Source organism: Sorex fumeus, unplaced genomic scaffold, assembly GCF_029834395.1.
Source record: "Sorex fumeus unplaced genomic scaffold, SorFum_2.1 ptg000053l, whole genome shotgun sequence".
In the NCBI taxonomy this organism is placed as follows: Eukaryota; Metazoa; Chordata; class Mammalia; order Eulipotyphla; family Soricidae; genus Sorex; species Sorex fumeus.
The window spans coordinates 1,155,062-1,173,431 of record NW_026606110.1 but is presented as its reverse complement, the minus strand read 5'-3'; the positions used below and the strand labels follow the sequence as shown (position 1 = coordinate 1,173,431).

General features: G+C 55.5%; 1 protein-coding gene across 1 annotated transcript in view; it reads left to right on the top strand.

Moving 5' to 3' along the window:
- The window catches only part of NIPAL2 (NIPA like domain containing 2), a 74,658-nt gene extending 64,822 nt beyond the window's left edge, over positions 1-9,836 (top strand). Inside the window, exons 9-11 of the mRNA XM_056124939.1 lie at positions 5,847-5,910; positions 7,106-7,200; positions 9,704-9,836. Coding sequence (XP_055980914.1) covers positions 5,847-5,910; positions 7,106-7,200; positions 9,704-9,792 — 248 coding nt within the window. The 3' untranslated portion in view covers positions 9,793-9,836. The remainder of the gene's footprint in view (positions 1-5,846; positions 5,911-7,105; positions 7,201-9,703) is intronic.
- Positions 9,837-18,370: the final 8,534 nt, after the last annotated feature.

Below are 18,370 nucleotides of genomic sequence, written 5' to 3'. Positions count from 1 at the left end.
GGGGCCAGAGAGATAGTTCAGTGGGTAGGGTGTTTGCCTTCTATGTGCCTGACCCAGATTCAACCTCTGACACCCTGTGTGGTCCCCTGAGCACCACCAGGAGTGATCCCTGAGCACAGAACCAGGAGCAAGCCCTGAGCACCATCAGGTTTGGCCCCCAAACAAAAGTTCTACTCTGAGGGGGCTGGAGAGATAGTACAGTGGGTAGGCACTTGCCTGATGTGCTGCCACCTGGCTTGAATCTGTAGCACCCCATAGAGTCCTGAACCCCACTGGGAGTGATTCCTAAGCTCAGAGTAAGCCCTGACCACAACCAAGGTGGCCTGAAAACAGACAGACGACAGACAGACGACAGACAGACAGACAGACACTCTTCTTGCTTTGCACACTGGCAACCCCAGTCCCATCCCCAGCACCCTATATGATCTGATAAGAACTGCTAAGTGAGGCCTCTCACCAAAAAAAAAAAAATACCACTATGGATATTTCCACTCTTTGATCTGCTTTTCAACAACCAGAAACACAACCTGATGACAACTGTGAAAATGAGGCTCGACAGGAATAGCACCTGAGCACTTCTGGCCACACAACAAGAAAAATAAATAAATAACTATGTTTTGGGGGTCAGAGAGATGCCCCCTAAGCAATACAGAGCACCTGCTTTGCATGCAGGAGGCTGGGGTTCAGACTCCAGCACCTCACGGTCCCTGGAAGACTTCCAGGGGTAAGCTCTGAGCAAACAATCCAGGACTAGCCACTGTGCCCCCTGGGGTGTGATTTTGCTCGAGCGGGCCCAGTAACGTCTCCATTGGAGACTTTGTTGTTACTGTGTCTGGCATATCGAATACTCTCGGTAGCTTGCCGGGCTCTCCGAGAGGGGCGGAGGAATCAAACTCGGGTCGGCCATGTTGGCTGTGTGCAAGGCAAACGCCCTACCCACTGTGGGGTTGGGGAGACTTGCAAAGACTTTTCTTCAAAGAAGACCTGTACATGGCCAGACAGACACCTGAAAGGAAGTTCGCCGGCACAAACCATGCGGGGAGGTGGGGAGGGGAGCACTGCAGGACCAGGAAACGCCCTCTCACAACCAGACAAAATAGGAAAGGGGGTGAGGGCTGGAAGGAAGTGTGGGTGGAGGTGAGGGCCAGAAGGAAGTGTGGGTGGGGATGAGACCCGGAAGGAAGTGTAGGTGGGGGTGAGGGCCGGAAGGAAGTGGGGTGGGGTTGAGGGCTGGAAGGAAGTATGGATGGGAGTAAGGGCCGGAAGGAAGTGGGGGTGGGGATGAGGGCAGAAGGAAGTAGGTTGGGGATGAGGGATGGAAGGAAGTGTAGGTGGGGGTGAGGATGTGAGAAAACCAGGAGCCCTGTTATGCCCTGCTGCCGGTGGCATGACACAGAACAGCCCTCCCGGAAACCTGGCAGTGGGTCCTCCAACACGCCAAGGTTGAACTCCCAGGTGCTCCAGCAGTCTCGCTCCTGGGAACACATCTGGAAGGACCTGGACAGACAGTGTCCACCTTGGGTCTCTGTGGCGTGGTGAGCGGATGAGGAGCGGTGGTCTGCTCAGACCCTGAGCCTGAGGAAAGGAAGGAGGCTCTGAGGCGAGCAGCAGCACGCATAAACTCTGAGAGCATGATGAAAAATGAAATAAGCCAGTCGCAAAAACAAATACTGTATGGTTCCACTTACACGAGGCATCTCGGAGAGCCAAACTAATAGAAAATGGAAAGTAAACGATGATTGCCAGGAACTGGGGGTGGAGGAACTGGCATTGTTGTCTAATGAGTATAGAGTTTCGCTTTAGCAAGTTCTGGAGATCGGTAAACATGACTGAACTGTAAACTTAAAAACGGTTAAGATGGCAAATTGTAATGTTGTGTGTATTTCACTCTAATTTATTTAAGGAGAAAAATGTTTCTACTCTAAAACCTAAATTCCACTTGTAGTAAAAACAAAAATCCTAAAATACAGGATATGTACAGAGTTTATTGCTACTTTACGAAATCAAAAATATATACGTAAACAACTTTAAATTCCCTTATAGAAATGAGTATCATGTGCAACAGCCTGTAATAGCATGAAAGTATTAAGATGATTACAAGAACATGTGTATTGACATGGAAGAATGCTCAGTGGTGTTCATTCACTGGACAAATATTCATTAGACCTGGACATAGGACCATATGTTGGGACACAAAACAAGTCCCAGTAATGCAGAAAGGCTGAATTCATGCTGAGCATATTTTCTGATCCTAATGGTATGAACTTAGAGATCGGCCAGAAGAGGAAAGTTGAAAAAATGGTAAGTATGGAACTACTAGATTGGAACAAGATTGGAACCGTGCAGGGCCAGAGCGATAGTGCGGTGAGTAGGGCATTTGTCTTGCACGCAGCCAACTGGGTCCAGTCCCCAGCACCCCATACAGTCCCCCAAGCACTGCCAGGAATGATTTCTGATTGCAGAGCCGGGAGTAATCCCTGAGCACTGTGGGGTGTGACCAAAACAAACAATAACAAAATTTTTAAAATTGTGATGGGATTACACGGCTGGTTCTGGAGGTCTTCGGCTGCCGGAGCCCTGGTCGGGACGGGGAGGAAAACTCAACCTGCTCCCCTCCAAGGGGTTCCGGTGAGGACAGACAGGCACGGGGACAGGAGACTGTAATCCCATCAATGGTCAAGACTCAGAGACTAGAAAACCCTGCTTCCGGAAGCGCGTGGCCGCATTTGCGGCCGCGTGACATCTTATTATCTCATTCCTACTTTGGACAAACTGGCAGGCTACTGAATGTAACCTGCCCACACGGCAGAGTCTGGCAAACTCTCTGTGGCATACCCAATATGCCAAACACCAGTAACAATGAAGGGTCTCATTCTCCTAACTCTGAAAGAGCCTTGAATATGGCACTTTTTTAAAAAATCCAAGGGCTAGGACGAAGGAGACGTTACTGGGGCCTGCTCGAAGCAATCGACGAATAACAGGATGGTTGTGATTGATGGTGATTGATAAAAATTGTGCTTCTAAACAACTACAACACCAATGAAGAAGTAAGGAGAAATGTTAAAATACCTGGAGATGAATGGAACTGAAGCTGTGACCTTCCAGAATCTATAGGGTGCCGTAGCAGCAGCATGAAAGAGGCATGAGTGATTCTAGCCACCTCAAGAAACAAACAAAAAAAATGCACAAACCAAGGGCGGGAGTGTTTGCCTTGCACACAGCCAACCAGGGTTCAATCCCCAGCATCCCATTTCATTCCCCAAGCACTGCCTCCTGAGTGCAGAGCCAAGAGTAACCCCTGAGCATTACCAGGTACGACCCAAGAAGCACCCCCCCCCAAAAAAAATTGCTCAAACCACCTCAACTTACGCACCAGGGCACTAGAAAAGAAAGAACACAAAGAGAACGCAGCAAAAGGGAGGAATAAAAATTAGAGCAGAAATGAATAAAACAGAGATCAAAATGGCATTGAAAGATCATCAGTAAAATCAAGAGCTGGTTCTTTGGAAAGATCAAGTTGACAAGCTGTTCGCTTGACTCGCAAAGAAGAGATAAGGCTGAGAGTTGAACGAAGCCTCAGATACACTGAAGAGAACATCAGTGGTCGGCTCCTTGCCGTCAGTCTTAGTGGTCTTTGTGTCCATATCCCTCTGATGGCCAGGGAAGCAATGACAGAGGTACAAGATGGGGCGATGAATCTAAAAGCTTCTGCACAAAGACTGTCCCCAGAGACAGCTGGCCTGACAAGTGGGCAGAGAGACGCTCAATGAGTGCAGAGGGAACCCTAGTCAGCAAGAATTCAGACACCTCCACAACAACAAAGCAAAACACCTTCCAACTTAAAACTGCACAGAGGGACCAGAGAGAGAGAGAGCACGAGGGGCAAGGAGCTTGTCTGGCACACGGTGGAGCCAGGTTCAACCCCCAGCATCACAGATGGCCCCAAGCATAGTCAGGAGTGAGTCTAGAGCACCACCAGATGTCGCCCCCCAACCCAAAATAACAAATGGCGCTAAGAATGTGAACAGTCATCTCTCCAGAGGACACCCAGAGCCCCCACAGACACGTGGAAAGATGCTTCCTGCCTCTCACCTCAGGGGAATGTGAGCCCAGCCAGCAACAGGTGTGAGCAATCACCTCACCCCTGTGAAAGTACCCCTCCTCCGAAGGACAGGAAACACGTACCAGGAAGGATGTGAGCAAGGGAATCCACATGCCTGTCAGCAGGAGGGTACATCCAGGCTTCTGTCATGGAAAAACAGCCTGATCAGGAAATGGTGCCCCATCACCAGCAGGGCTGAGCCAGCCTCACTTCTGGGCATTTACCTGAAGACAGAAAAAAAAAAATGTGAAGAGGAGAGAGACACTCCCAAGTCCATTGCAGACAGAACTAGAGATGAAGTCAGTGCCCAGGAACCAATGGGCACATTAAAGTGTGATTATAAGGGCCGGAGCAATAGCACAGCGGGGAGGGCACGTGCCTTGCACTCAGCCAACCCGAGTTCCATTCCCAGCATCCCACATGGTCCCCCAAGCACTGCCAGGAGTAATTCCTAAGGACAGAGCCAGGAGTCCCACCCTGAGCATCACCGGGTGGGACCCAAAAAGCCAAGAAAAGAGAAGTGGTTATATATGTGTGTGTATTTATACATACCTGTGTGCATACACACACACATATATGTATAAGCATCCACATATATGTGTATTTTCATTCCCAGTGCTGGGTGGATCTGGACGTTCTCTGCCTAATGAGTGAAACAGTTAAGTCAGATGCCTTAAGGTTTCACTCAGAGCATCAGATCAGAGAGCGAGTGAACAAAACAGAGCAAACTAGTGGGAGCAGAGTGTGGGGAGGAGAGGGCGTGTTGGGGGCAGGAGGAACGGAGTGCGGTGATACGGGGCGGGTGCCCCACAGAGCCTATCCTCCGGGTGGGGAGGCTCGGGGGACACCTCTTGACCCATCACCTTGCCCGCAGCACCGAGAACAGTGGCAGCCGGAAGGCCAACCAGAAACACACATCCCCTTCCCTGCGCCCGTGGAGTCTAGGGGATCAGCGGCTCTGGGAATGTTTCTGGATCCAGGAGAAATCAGAGACCCCGGGAAGGAAAGGAGCTGAAGGGTGTCGTGAGAAGAAGAGAAAGGGGGCCACGAGAATGACTCAGGGGCAGCGCACGGGGTGGAGGGTGGCCCCAGGGCCCGAGTGGGCAGGTGGGCGCTATCAGCGTGGGTGAATTTATACATAGATGCGTGTGCACATAAACCAGACCAGAGGGCACTGCCCGGAAGTGACGGCCGCAGGGGGACTGCTGTGCTAAAGACTCCAGAATTGGGAAATAACACTAGAGCCAGACCGACTGTGTGTCCAGTGGGTGCCCAGTGAGAAGTCACTCTTGGCAAAAGTCAAGTGGACCCTGTCGACGGGGTCATGATGCTACCCTAGCGTGTGCATAACTGGGTTCCTTTTGGAATCACGGGGCACGTGACTGTGGCATAAAAATACTTTTTTTATGCTGACGCTGATGCCACCAGGAGGGGTGGTGCCCTGAGGTGACCAGGCCCTACAGCGGGCCTGGCTCTAATGGACACACCCCGGTCCTCAGGCGTCCACATCCCTGGGCCCCTGGAAACTAATTACATGGGAAGGGAAACTGTGGCTATGTCCTGCTATGGGCACCCGCACACCCCAGGACACCCTTTCTTCTTCGCTCTGGATGGGGGAAGGGGGTGTCTCTCATATTTTCTAAATAAAAGCATTCTCGTCATTAAGAAAAAAATAATAATAACAGCATGCAGCTGTTGCAAATACTCTTCCCCTGGTGAATCAGGTTTTCTGTATCTGTTACAGGGATCATATTTTATCAGGAGTTCCTTGGTGCTGCTTTCCTCACTGTATTCATATACCTATTTGGGTGAGTAACCATCTTTGGGGGTTTGTTTGGGGGTGTGGAAGGCTGGAGCAGTGCTCAGGGGACCCTGTGGGAGGGAGATTGAACCGGGGCCCACCACGTGCAAGCCCAGGACTTAGCCCTGTGCCACCTCTCCAGCCCGTGAAATCCTGTTCCTTTCATAGAGGATTTGGGGACGTTTCACCTGAGGCTCAGAAACCAGAAATAGGGCAAGATGGGCGCTAACGTCTGGCTGTGCATGCAGGAGGCCCAGGCTTGCTCCCTGGCCCCTCACACACTGTGTCCTGGGCACAGAGCCAGGGGCAGCCTTGGGCAACATTAGGTGTGCCCCCCCACCCCGCCAACTCCAAAACAGGAAATATTCCTTTCAACTTCATCCCCACCCTGGGCCCTGGGCCTTGACTTTGCGCGGTGGCTTTGTACTGGAGGTGTGTCAGGGGCTTTGAGACAAAGGGGGTTTCCAGCCCCACCAAAGCCAAGCAGATAGAGCATGGCTCTGCAGCTGGTGGGGGTCCCGTCTCAGAACATGCCTCTGGGTGCCCAGGTCCCCTGAGTCTGAGCAGGCGTCCCTTCGGCCTCACCTCCCAACACAAAGCAGAACTTGGACAGAACATCCCTGATGTGGAGGCGGTTCCCTGGGCTCCAGCTGGCAGCCCCCGGCCCTTAGCTGTCTCTTGCGCTCGGGCCCTCAGCACAGCCAACCCCAGCCCAGACCCTTCGTCCACACAGGAAACCATCTATCTTGAAAATTCCATTTCGTAAGCTCTCTGGGCGCGGCCGAGACTTCTGGAGTCTGGAAACAATACCCGCGCCTCTGGCCAAGGACAACTGGATTTCTTAGAAAATTAGAGAATCAGGGATTATTATTGTTATTATTATTATTACTATTATTTTTTGCTGGTGTTGCATGTCTGTAGTGGGTCTGGGCACACTTGGACAGAAAATGAGCTCTCAGCTCTACCCAGAGGCCTTGGAGCCAGAGTCAGCCTCCAGATGGTGAGGGGCTGGAGGGGGGGTGGAAGTGGTCCATGCCTGGGTTTTGGGGACAGCTATTCTTGGCCACGGCAGCCACGACAAGTTTCAGGCAGCTGACCATGAGAAACAGGACACGCGCGCCCAAAGGGATTGATGTCACCAGGCAGCATGTGGAACTCGGTCACTTAATCCGGCGTCTCAGCGCTCGCTCCCGGCCCTCTAGGTGTTTCCTGTCATTCCTTGGCGTGGTTTTGGTCACCAGAAACCGAGAAAAGGAACATCTGTCCCAGCCTTACATTGATTTTGGAAATGTTCCTGGTAAGGACGGTTTATTCTTTCACTTATATTTTCAAACATTAAAACGCCTTATCCTTTTGAAATATGCCATCGTTGGCATTTTTCGGGGCATTAGATTTATGACTTTCATCCTGAAAGAAAGAAAGAAAGAAAGAAAGAAAGAAAGAAAGAAAGAAAGAGAGAGAGAGAGGGAGGGAGGGAGGGAGGGAGGGAGGGAGGGAGGAAGGAAGGAAGGAAGGAAGGAAGGAAGGAAGGAAGGAAGGAAGGAGAGAAAGAAAGAAAAGAAAGAAAGAAAGAAAGAAAGAAAGAAAGAAAGAAAGGAAGGAAGGAAGGAAGGAAGGAAAGAAAGAAAGAGAAAGGAAGGAAGGAAGGAAGGAAGGAAGGGAGGGAGGGAAAGAAAGAGAGAGGGAGGGAGGGAGGAAGGAAGGAAGGAAAGAAAAGAAAGAAAGAAAGAAAGAAAGAGAGAGAAAGAGAGAAAGAAAGGAAAGAAAGAGAGAGGAGAGAGGAAGGAAGAAAAGAAAGAATGAAAGAAAGAAAGAAAGAAAGAGAAAGGAAGGAAAGAAAGAAAAGAAAGAGAGAGGAAGGAAGGAAGGAAGGAAGGAAGGAAGGAAGAAAAAGAAAGAAAGAAAGAAAGAAAGAAAGAAAGAAAGAGAAAGGAAGGAAAGAAAGAGAGAGAGGAGAGAGGAAGGAAGGAAGGAAGGAAGGAAGGAAGGAAGGAAGGAAAGGAAAGAAAGAAAAAGAGAGAGAGGAAGGAAGGAAGGAAGGAAGGAAGGAGAAAGAGAAAGGAAGGAAAGAAAGAAAGAAAGAAAGAAAGGGAAGGAAAGAAAGAGGAAGGAAGGAAGGAAGGAAGGAAGGAAGGAAGGAAGGAAAAGAAAGAAAGAAAAAGAGAGAGGAAGGAAGGAAGGAAGGAAGGATGGAAGGAAGGAAGGAAGGAGAAAGAGAAAGGAAGGAAAGAGAGAGAGGAGGGAGGAAGGAAGGAAGGAAGGAAGGAAGGAAGGAAGGAAGGAAGGAAGGAGAAAAAGAAAGAAAGAAAGAAAGAAAGAAAGAAAGAAAGAAAGAAAGAAAGAGAAAGGAAGGAAAGAAAGAGGAGAGAGGAAGGAAGGAAAGAAAGAGAGAGAAAGAAAGAAAGAAAGAAAGAAAGAGGGAGGAAGGAAGGAAGGAAGGAAGGAAGGGAGAGAGAGAAAGAGAAAGGAAGGAAAGAGAGAGAGGAAGGAAGGAAGGAAGGAAGGAAGGAAGGAAGGAAGGAAGGAAGGAGAGAGAGAAAGAGAGAGAGAAAGAGAAAGGAAGGAAAGAAAGAGAGAGAGGAAGGAAGGAAGGAAGGAAGGAAGGAAGGAAGGAAGGAAGGAAGGAAGGAAGAACTGAGATTCCTGATGAGCCCAGAGGTGCTATTTTCAGGGTAATTGTTGGTCCAGGTTTTGTTAGCTTTGCACCCAGCACATGGGGGGCGAGGGGGAGGCCTGAGAGAGATGTGGGTGTGTGGGTTTGGGGGCATTTTGCAGATTTCCTGCTTGGGAAAGGGTGGGGAGAAGTCGGGGGAATCGCGTCCGGCAGAGACCCCTGACCCCCGTGGATGGAAGGTTCCAGAGTGAAGTGGTCCTGTGATGACAAGAGCCACATGGACCCCCTCACCAGGACACAGGCTGCAGCCTGCCCTCACCCACGCACACTCACACACGGGGCCACAGCAGGCACCATCTGCCCAGCCAAGGCCACACAAGCCGCCCAGCGATGGGAGACCAGTCGGGAGTCCTTCTTGACTGCTCGAAATCTGGGGAGACCCCAGCACACATTTCCAAATGGGGGTGACGGTTTCCTTACAGCCGCCACCCCGGTTCTCGGAGAACCCAGCCTCATCCTGCCACAGGAACGTGGCCCCCATCTGGGCCACAGAAAGTAGGGCCCCGGGAACCCAGCTTTGTTGCCAGTGGCGCCGTCTCCATAGTCCCAAGCACCCACACAGGACCGGCCTCCGCGGCCAGGGGTGTGCGTTAGAAGTGACTCCAGTGCTGACGGAAGAAAGCTCCCGTGTCTGCTCTGTCTCTCCGTGTTCATGTGTGTGGTGCCCGGGCTTGGACCCAGGGCCTCACACATGCGTGTTCCCTGTCACTGAGCCGTGCTTTACTTGGGGGCCACCGGCAGAGGTGCAGGCGAGGTTGGGACTCAGCCCATGGGGCGTCTTGGTGGCTCCCAGCTCGGATTTTTGACTGTTTCTTTTCACAAAGCCCCAAATGGAAGGTCGGGAACAACTTCAGGGGTCTCTGGCAGGGCCAGCTCGTGTGTTCTGTGAGCGAGGCCATGTGGGGAAGACAGAGGGACATGGGCTTGGGGGTGGCGGGCGCGGGGCCCTCCCAGGACCGAGCCGTCCAGGTCCACGGGGCGGGGGGGGGCCCTGTGGGGGGTCCGTCCCCCTTCTCGAGGGCCGGCTCTTTCAGCCTTTGCTCCCAGCAGGCCCAGACAGAGGGAGCAGCGCACCAGGCTGGGCTCTGGCGGGGCTCAGCGGGGTTTTCTGGGGTTTTCTTCGCAGGGAAACAAACGCTGGACAAGATACAGCCTGAGCCCAGTGGCTCGTCCTACGGCACGCTGCCCGACAGAGGGGAGAAGAAGGAGGCGTAGGCCAGGGGCTGCCACCCCACCCTGCTCCGAGAACATGCTCACCCCCTGCAGAGTCCACGGTGCCGCCCAGTGACCAAAGCCAGCTCTCCGCCTTCCCCAGGCCAGTGGCCCTGAGCGGAGCGGAGTCCCCCAGCCCAGGCTCACCCCCCTGCCAGGACGCGCTCCTTCGCACAGCTGCTTCCCTGCCCGGCTTGGGGGTCCCCGGCCTGGCTTTCAGGTACCCCAATAGCAGCGGCCTGAGCACCCTCCCCTGAGGGCTCCACCCCTCCCCAACTTGAGGCCTGGTGGGTACGGAACCCGTGGGGACCCATCTGTGAGAATATCAGGGTGCCGTTCACGATCCCAGCCGAGCTCCTGGGAGGCCAACCTGAAAGCCTTTGGCCAGTGGACTCTGATGACCGATGGGAAAACCTCAGACCATAGGCCCACTCACTCAATTAAAAATGCAGTGACGCCCATTCTCAGCAGTCTGACCCCGTCACGGATGACCGACCCACACTGACAGCCCCACGAGCCTTGGAAACCCCGCGGGAGGGTCAGGAAGTGGCCCCAAGCCAGGGGGACCTCCCCAGCCGCCCCCTAGGAGCCTCGCTGATCTCTACAGCCCTATGTGGGAGGACAGGTGGGCCCAGAACTGGGTCTCAGCCCCCTCCCTCCTGGCCCACCTGCCGGGGTCCAGGAGGAAGAAACCTGCGCCCGGCGGCTTTGCAACCCCACCTGTTCCCTGGAGGTCAGGGAGGGGGTGCCTGACCACCCTCTGTCCTCCGTGGCCCCCACACCTCCCCAGCCGCCGCCCACCCACACCAAGGCCCAGCCAGGAGGCCAGTGGTTCGCTCCAGCTCAGCCGGCACCGCTCCTTGGTGCCTTCTGGACAGACGGACGGACACAGCCAGACAGAGCCGGGTACATGCATCCGCCCACACGCATGCTTCTGCACACATCCACGTCTGCTCCCGTGCCTACCGACTTAAGCATGCGGACACACACACACACTTACGTGCACGCACCCGTGTGGCCTCAGCCTCTTCACACACAGACACATGTGTTTTGCACCGGATTCTCGCGCGCCCCCTGCAGGCAGAACTAGGAACCGCACGTGGAGCCCAGAACCACCCCCAGAAGTGCCCAAGTGCCGCCCCGACCCCCTCCCTGTGGCCATTCAGGGTGGAACTGGGTTGAGTTTGGGAAAAAATGCCAAGTTCCCAGGGGTTCGGTCCAGCCTGGAAATGGAAGTGCTGCTGTAAAGGAAAGGCACGTCCCCCCTGGGGGCAGGCGGGAGGTGGGGGGAGGGGGGCAGCGGTACCCCCCCTCCCTGGAGCTTGGCTCACGCCTGCAGCTCCTTTTAATGCTAGAATGGCCCCAGATGCCATTTTCATTCTCACGGTCCCCCCAGTCTCTGGAACCTCAGGTGTCGGGTAATCTCCCGAAGAAGTCACGGGGAACCTCCTTACCCGTGCCAGCCGGCAGCGCCCACACAGCCGCATAATGGGGGGTGGGGGGAAGTCCTCGGGCTCCTGCCCCTCCCCGTTCTGTATATATGCAAAAGAGTTCAGGAATAAAACAATTGTCTCCACTCCTCCGGCTCGGCTCCTTTTGCAAAGATTGTGTCTCTGTGAACCGCCCAAGAACGGTTTGTCTCCAAGATTCTATTATCCTCAAAAAAACAGAGTGTCACTGTCGCTGCGTCACCCTGGCTTCTGCCTGCTGCTCTTCCAGTTCTTCCCTGGCCCCCCAAAAAACAACTCTTTCATTTCAGTCCTCAGCAGAAGACTTTGCTAAACTGTGGTGGGGTGGGGAGCGGAGATGCTTTAAGAAAGGCAGGGGTCCGGGAGGAGCAGAGTGGGGCTGTCCCTGGCACGCCAGTGTCCCACATCGCCCCCAGGATCGACCCCCGAGCCCAGAGCCACAGCAGCTCCGGAGCACCGCCAGGTGGGCCCAGAAACCCACAGATGCAGAGGCGAGGAAATGACCCGTCTGTGTCGATCCTTGGCTCCGCGTCCTCCTGCACCAAGCCCCAAAGCAGGTTTCCAGCCTGTAGACGCCCTGCCAGGCTGCCCAGAGACCATTTTACCATTCCATACTTAGCCCTCGCAGGAGGTGGGAGTGTGGCTCACCGTGTGAACCCGTGCCTCTGTGCAGCTGTGCACGGGAACACACATGTTCGCAAACGTGCCTTCCTTCCGCTGCTCCGTTGCCCTTTCCCTTTCTACCTGCAGGCAACACAGCTGCTCTTGGGTGATGATGTCACCAGGCAGGGCTCCGAGACAGGGACAGGCTGTGATACCAGTGACTCGGCTGAGCCCCCAGCGGGCTTATGTGTACACACACACACACGTATGTGCACACACGCACATATACACATACATATATGCACACGCACGCATACACACACACAAACACAAATGCACACACGCACACACACACACACACACACACACGCGCGCACACACACGCAGAGCAAGGAAAGCACCTGAAAGTCCTCGCACTCACTCCTACCCCCCGCCCCCGAGAATGCAGGCGAGTGCAAGTGTCTGGAAGTAGCAGCTTTGGGAGGTGGCTTGGCTCAGAGGGTCCCCGGAGTGAATCAGTGGCTGTGACAGCAAGACTGAGAAGAGTCCTTAGAGGATGGGAGTGGGGGCGTGCAGGGGTGTCACTCAGCCAACAGACTTTCCACCCCTTTGGTTTTCAGGCCACACCCGAATTTGCTCACGCATAACTCCTGGCTCTGCACTCACTCGGGAATTACTCCTGGCAGTGCTCAGGGGACCCTCTGGGAGGCCAGGGATCCAACCCAGGTGGGCCGCGGGCAAGGCAAGCGCCCTCCCAGCTGCACTGCAGCTCCGGTCCTTGCCAGGAGACCTTCTCTGGTCTCGGGATGCCATCAGGGCCTCCGAGCCCGCTTTCCCGGGGCTGCCCAGCCAGGGAAGGACCAGGAACGGGTGATGAGCCAATGTTCGATCTTTTTGCCCAGGCCTGGGAGAAGCGGCCTCACACTTTGCAGGGTGCTGGTGTGGGGTCTGCCTCCGGGGGGGCGACACTGAGAACAGACACTGGGAACAGACCGAGCCGCCCGTGCCCCTGAGGCCTGGCGTGGGGCTACAGGGTCCGCAAACGTAGTTTGGTTTCAAGGGAACAACCAGGCCCCGGGTCGCTGGGCTGAGCCGCCTCCAGGGTGGCGGTTCCCGGACCTCGCGGCGCCGCTGTGTCGGGGGCGCCCCCTCGCGGCCACTTCTAGGAACTGCACCATCTCGGCCCGCGGTCAGGGTTTAAGTTCAGCCCCAGCAAGCAAAGGACAAAAAAACGAAGTGTCAGCCCGGGAAAGAGTGCTTACACCTGCAGGAGCAATCCGCGAGCACGGCTGAGAGGGGTCTCGTAAACGGGCTGGGAAACGTGACCCAGTGAAACCGCCTTGGCCACGGCTGCCTAGGACCTCGCTGCAGGGGTGGCCGAATGGACCGGATGGCAGAGAGAGGACGGGGCAGCAGTGGCGGGGATCCCCCCAACCAGGACCAACTACGGCCATGCCAACTAGGCACAGCCATTCCGGAGGCCCACCCTGAGACCCCGCAGCCCCCACCGAGACCATTTACAGGGACATGCACGTACACATGCATGTGTCTGCAGACACACCCATGCACACACATGCACTCCTTAGCTCCTGAATCGCCGTGACAGTTGCAAGCCCTCGTCCTCAATCTCTGCCACCCAGGGGGGCACTTTAAGGCCTTGAGTAGGAGCTGGGATACCCAGGTGCACATTCGAGACGGCTTTCCTGGGGCGACTTGGCCAGGAGGACGGAGCCAGCTAGTGTCCTGCACAGGGACACTGCCCAGGGGATGTTCCTGTCTCCCCCGAAACCCACAGCACCGTCCACCGTCTCCACTGGACTTTCCCAGGCTCACCCTCGCAGGAGGTACCAGCCAAGGGGTGGACGTTCAGGGCACTGTGAGAGCCAGCAGCAACTGCCCCGGGGTGGAGTCAGGGGACGTGTTTAGAGAACAGATTAGGGGGCCAGAGAGTCCAGCGGGGAGGGCGCTTGTCTTGCATGCAGCCAACCCAGGTTCAATCTCAGGCACCCCATGGGGTTCCCCAAGCACCGCCGAGAGTGACTCCTGTGTGCAGAGAGCCAGGAGTAAAGCCCTGAGCACCGCGGGGTGTACTGCCACCCCCTGAAAAAAGGAAAATAGATCATGTCTTGTCCAAAGATAATTCAAGGTCCTCCAAGGGATCGGGAACGAGAGAAGGCGAGCAGAGAAAGACGAGGTTTGCCCAGCCTGAGGGGCCTCAGCTCTCGGGACAGGGAGCACAGATGTGAGAATAAGGGGAGACGGGCACGGTGGGGGCTCACCCGTGCTCCTCAGTGACGTCACGAGCTCCCCTCATTGGGGGGCATTCAGTTGGAGACGCTCAGGGCACCTTATGGGGGGCCCGGGCGTTGAATTCACTGCCTGCAAGGTGAGTGCCCTCCCGCTCTGACCCCTCCACATGAGGTATTTCTTCTCTAGAGGCCCCAAAGTCTCTTTTTTTTTTTTGCTTTTTGGGTCACACCCGGCGATGCTCAGGGGTTCCTCCTGGCTCATGCACTCAGGAATTGCTCCTGGCGGTGCTCAGGGGACCATCTGGGATGCTGGGACTCGAACCCGGGTCGGCTGTGTGCAAGGCAAACGCCCTACCCGCTGTGCTATCGCTCCAGCCCCTCCCAAAGTCTGTATCAAAATCCCCAAAGCGTTTCCCGGGTGGCTGTGGCCCCCAAGGAAAGGATCTGTCTCGGCTGCCCAGCGGGGGAGTGGACTGCACTCAGCTGGACCCAGTTTGGGGGCCGCTTCTCCGTGGTCTGGGCGCCACCTAGTGTCCACTTCAGCAGCTGCAGGGGCTAGGCCAGCGCTAGCCCCAGGATACCCAACCCAAAGGAACCAGCCCACGTTTGAGTCCAGCCCGGACCGGCCTACTAAAGCACGGCCCCCGCCCCCGCCCCCGCAGCCCCCCACATGCCCCGTGTGGATGCATTGGGCAGAAAGGAGCCCGGGAGCCAACACTCGCCCGAATGGCCTCCTGCCTGGGTGGGGGGGGCTCGTCCTCCTGCCCAGCCTCCCCACGCCTCAGGTGGCCACCCCACATCAGGACCCCTTCCTCTGGGAGCCATTGCTGGGGGCCACATGCAGCTGAGGCTGGGAACGACCACGCAAGCGGGGCCCTACTTGTCCGGGAGCCCCGTGGGGTGGTCCCAGCCTCACATCCTGCCTGGCCTCACCTGGCAGTCAGGGCTTCCAGGGACCTTCCTCACTTTCCTCCTGGTGAGGATCCAGCTTCCCTAGCTCCGGGCCCAAAGTGGGGTCCGGGGGAGTGTGGCCACCAGGTGGGAAAATGGGGATGACCTGGGCTGGAGGCCGCCCCAGTGGGGTGAGCTGAGCAGCCCCCGGTCTTCTGGGAGACTCTGCGTACCCCTGCCCTGGCCGGGAGCAGCCCAGGGGCACCACCCACTTACAGCTGGAGGAAAGGGGCTGGGGGAACTGGGGTCCGTCAGCCCAGCACCCAAGTCCCCGGGGAAGAGTCCCAGCGGGTTCTACAGACACTGCTTCTCAGCGACCCAACTCCGTCTTGAAACACAAAGATCTCTCTTTCAGGCCGTGCCGGCAGTGCTCAGGGCCCACACCTGGCGGGGCGCGGGGATCTGAACCAGAGTCAGCTGTGTGCCAGGCCGGGCCCTCCCGGCTGTGCTCACGCCGCAAAAATGACTGTTTCCACGGACATGAATGTAAGTCGTTGTGGGAGATGCCGCATTGCAAACCCACTCGTGTGTTCCACAACCCCCGCCCCTGTGCCGGCCACTCTGTGCAGGTCCCATGTGGCAGGTTTCTGGTGCTCACACAGGGCCTCCTGGGGAAACGGGGGCGACCTGGGCTGGGGGCCACCCCGGTGGGGTGAACTAAGCAGCCCTCAGTCTCCTGGGGAGGCTCTGCGTACCCCTGCCCCTGCCGGGAACAGCCACCCAACTTGCAACCAGAGGAAAGGGGCTGCGTATCACCTGGTGCCCACACTCCTCCGCCTCAGAAGCTCCTGCAGTGGACAAGTCCAGCTGGGCCCAGAGCCCAGGTCCCCAACACTAGGGGCTTGCCCTTCCTTGCCAAGCAGACGCACACCCGTTTTTCTGACGAAGGCGGGTCACGAGTATGCCCAGTGCGGCGGTGTTTTCCGAAAACACCAGTGGGGACCCCACAGACCTGCAGGCTCAGACCCCGGGCTTGGCCTCCAGAGAGTGCCCATGACCTGCTCAGCTCTGACTAACAGCCTCGGGCCCACAACACCCAAGCTGGCTCACTGCTCCCTCACCCCCTGCTGGGGGCCATTCCTCTGTGTGTGTGTGTGTGTGTGTGTGTGTCTGTCTGTCTGTCTGTCTGAAAGGAAATGAACTGTCTGTCTGTCTGAAAGGAAATGAACTGTCTGTCTGTCTGTCTGAAAAGAAATGAACTGTCTGTCTGTCTGTCTGAAAGGAAATGAACTGTCTGTCTGTCTGAAAGGAAATGAACTGTCTGTCTGTCTGAAAGGAAATGAACTGTCTGTCTGTCTGTCTGAAAGGAAATGAACTGTCTGTCTGTCTGAAAGGAAATGAACTGTCTGTCTGTCTGTCTGAAAGGAAATGAACTGTCTGTCTGTCTGTCTGTCTGAAAGGAAATGAACTCCTTACTGGGACCGGGAGACATCAAAGGTGGGTCAAGGCCAGCACTGGGTTACAGAAACGAAAAGTCCCGAAGGAGAGGAAGGGGAGCGGGGACAGAGGGAGGCACGGGACAGCAGTGGTGGTCTGGGGTGACACGGGGCAAGGGCGCGGGATGCCCATTACATGGAAACCACTCCAGCTGCAGCGCGGAGACAGAAAGTACAATGATTAGACTTTAAACTGTGTCTATCTATCGAGGAGACAGGCCGGCAGGAGACGACACAGGGGTTAAAGTGCTCGACTTGGGGCCGGATCGAGAGCACAGCAAGGAGGGCACTTGCCTTGCTCTCAGCCAACCCGGGTTCCATCCCCAGCATCCCATGCGGTCCCCTGAGAACTGCCAGGAGTGATTCCTGAGTGCAGAGGCAGGAGGAACCCCTGAGCATCACCGGGTGTGACCCAAAAAATAAATGAAGTGTTTGTATTGCACTCAGCTGACCTGGGTTCAATTCCCAACATCCCACATGGTCCCCAGACCATCACCAGGAGTGATTTCTGAGTGCAGAGCCAGGAGTCAGCCCTGGGCACTGCAGGGTGTCGCCCCAAACAAGCAAAAATGCCCAGCAAGGAGACAGGCTTCAGGAAGGAGGGAACTGGGGTCACGGGCGGGGGTGTGGACGCTAGTGGTGGGACTGGAATGGAACATGATGTGCCTTGAACACTCGTCAACATGAAGGGTCTATCCCAGTGAGTCAATAACAGAAAGAAATTCTTGCCAACAGCTTTGTACATCACAGTGACTAAAATGAGCTAGAAGTGAATTCTTTCATCTGTGCAAGTTCTGCCAGTGTCTTCAAAGACTCTTCCATTTCAACCACGCAGCACAATATGAGACTAACACCTAAGGACAGTGGCGATAAGGGCCAGGAGGATCACTCCAGTTTGGAAGCTGGTCCGTCCCACGCGCTGGGGAAAAGGCAGTTGGGATGGAGAAGGAACCACTAAGTCAATGAGGACTGGGGGGATCGCCCAGGATGGGAGATGTGTGCTGAAAGTAGACCAAGGACCAAACACGACGACCTCTCAGTTATCTGTATTGCAAACCACGATGCCCAGAATCAGAGAGTAAGAAGGATGGTACCTGCCACAGAGGCAGGGAGTGGGGTGGCAGGTGGGACACTGGGAACAACGGTGGTGGGAAATGTGCACTGGTGAAGGGATTGGGGCTCGAGCATTGTGTGACTGGAATGCAATCATACAAGTTTGTAACTGTATCTTACAGTGATCCAATAAAACTTATTAAAAAAAATGAGAGATTAAAAAAAATTCCATTTTAAAAAGTGTTCTCAGTGCCAGCAAGCACAGGGGGGCGGGAACTTGCCTTGCAGGCAGCAAACCTGGGTTTGCTCCCCAGCATCACATAGGGTCCCCGGAGTGAAGGGCAAGGACTCAGCCCTGAGCACCGCCGAATGTGGCCAAAAAAAAAAAAAAAAACCCCAGAAATTTTCAAAACCAGTTTTCTCTGGACCATCAGGATGGCAAAAAGTCCAACACAGGTGTCTGTGCATGATCCTTCCTGCAAGGGGCCTGGACGGACCACAGCCCACAGCCCCCAGCCCCCAACACACACACACACACACACACACACACACACACACACACACACACACCCTCAGCTGCACTCACACTTCCCGCCCAGCAAACACCTCTGAGGGGCCCCTCGCCCAGGAGCGCACAGTGGAGACCGCCCATCTCTCCTGGGGGTGTATCGACATTTGCCCTCCTAAAACCAGGGCCGTGGCCTGGGCACAGCCGGAGCCCCGGGCAGGAACCCCAAGAACGAGGTCGGGTGCCTCCTGGATGCCCTGATCCCCCAGCAAGAGGGAGCAGCGGCTCGGGGCCTGGGAGACAGGTGAGAGA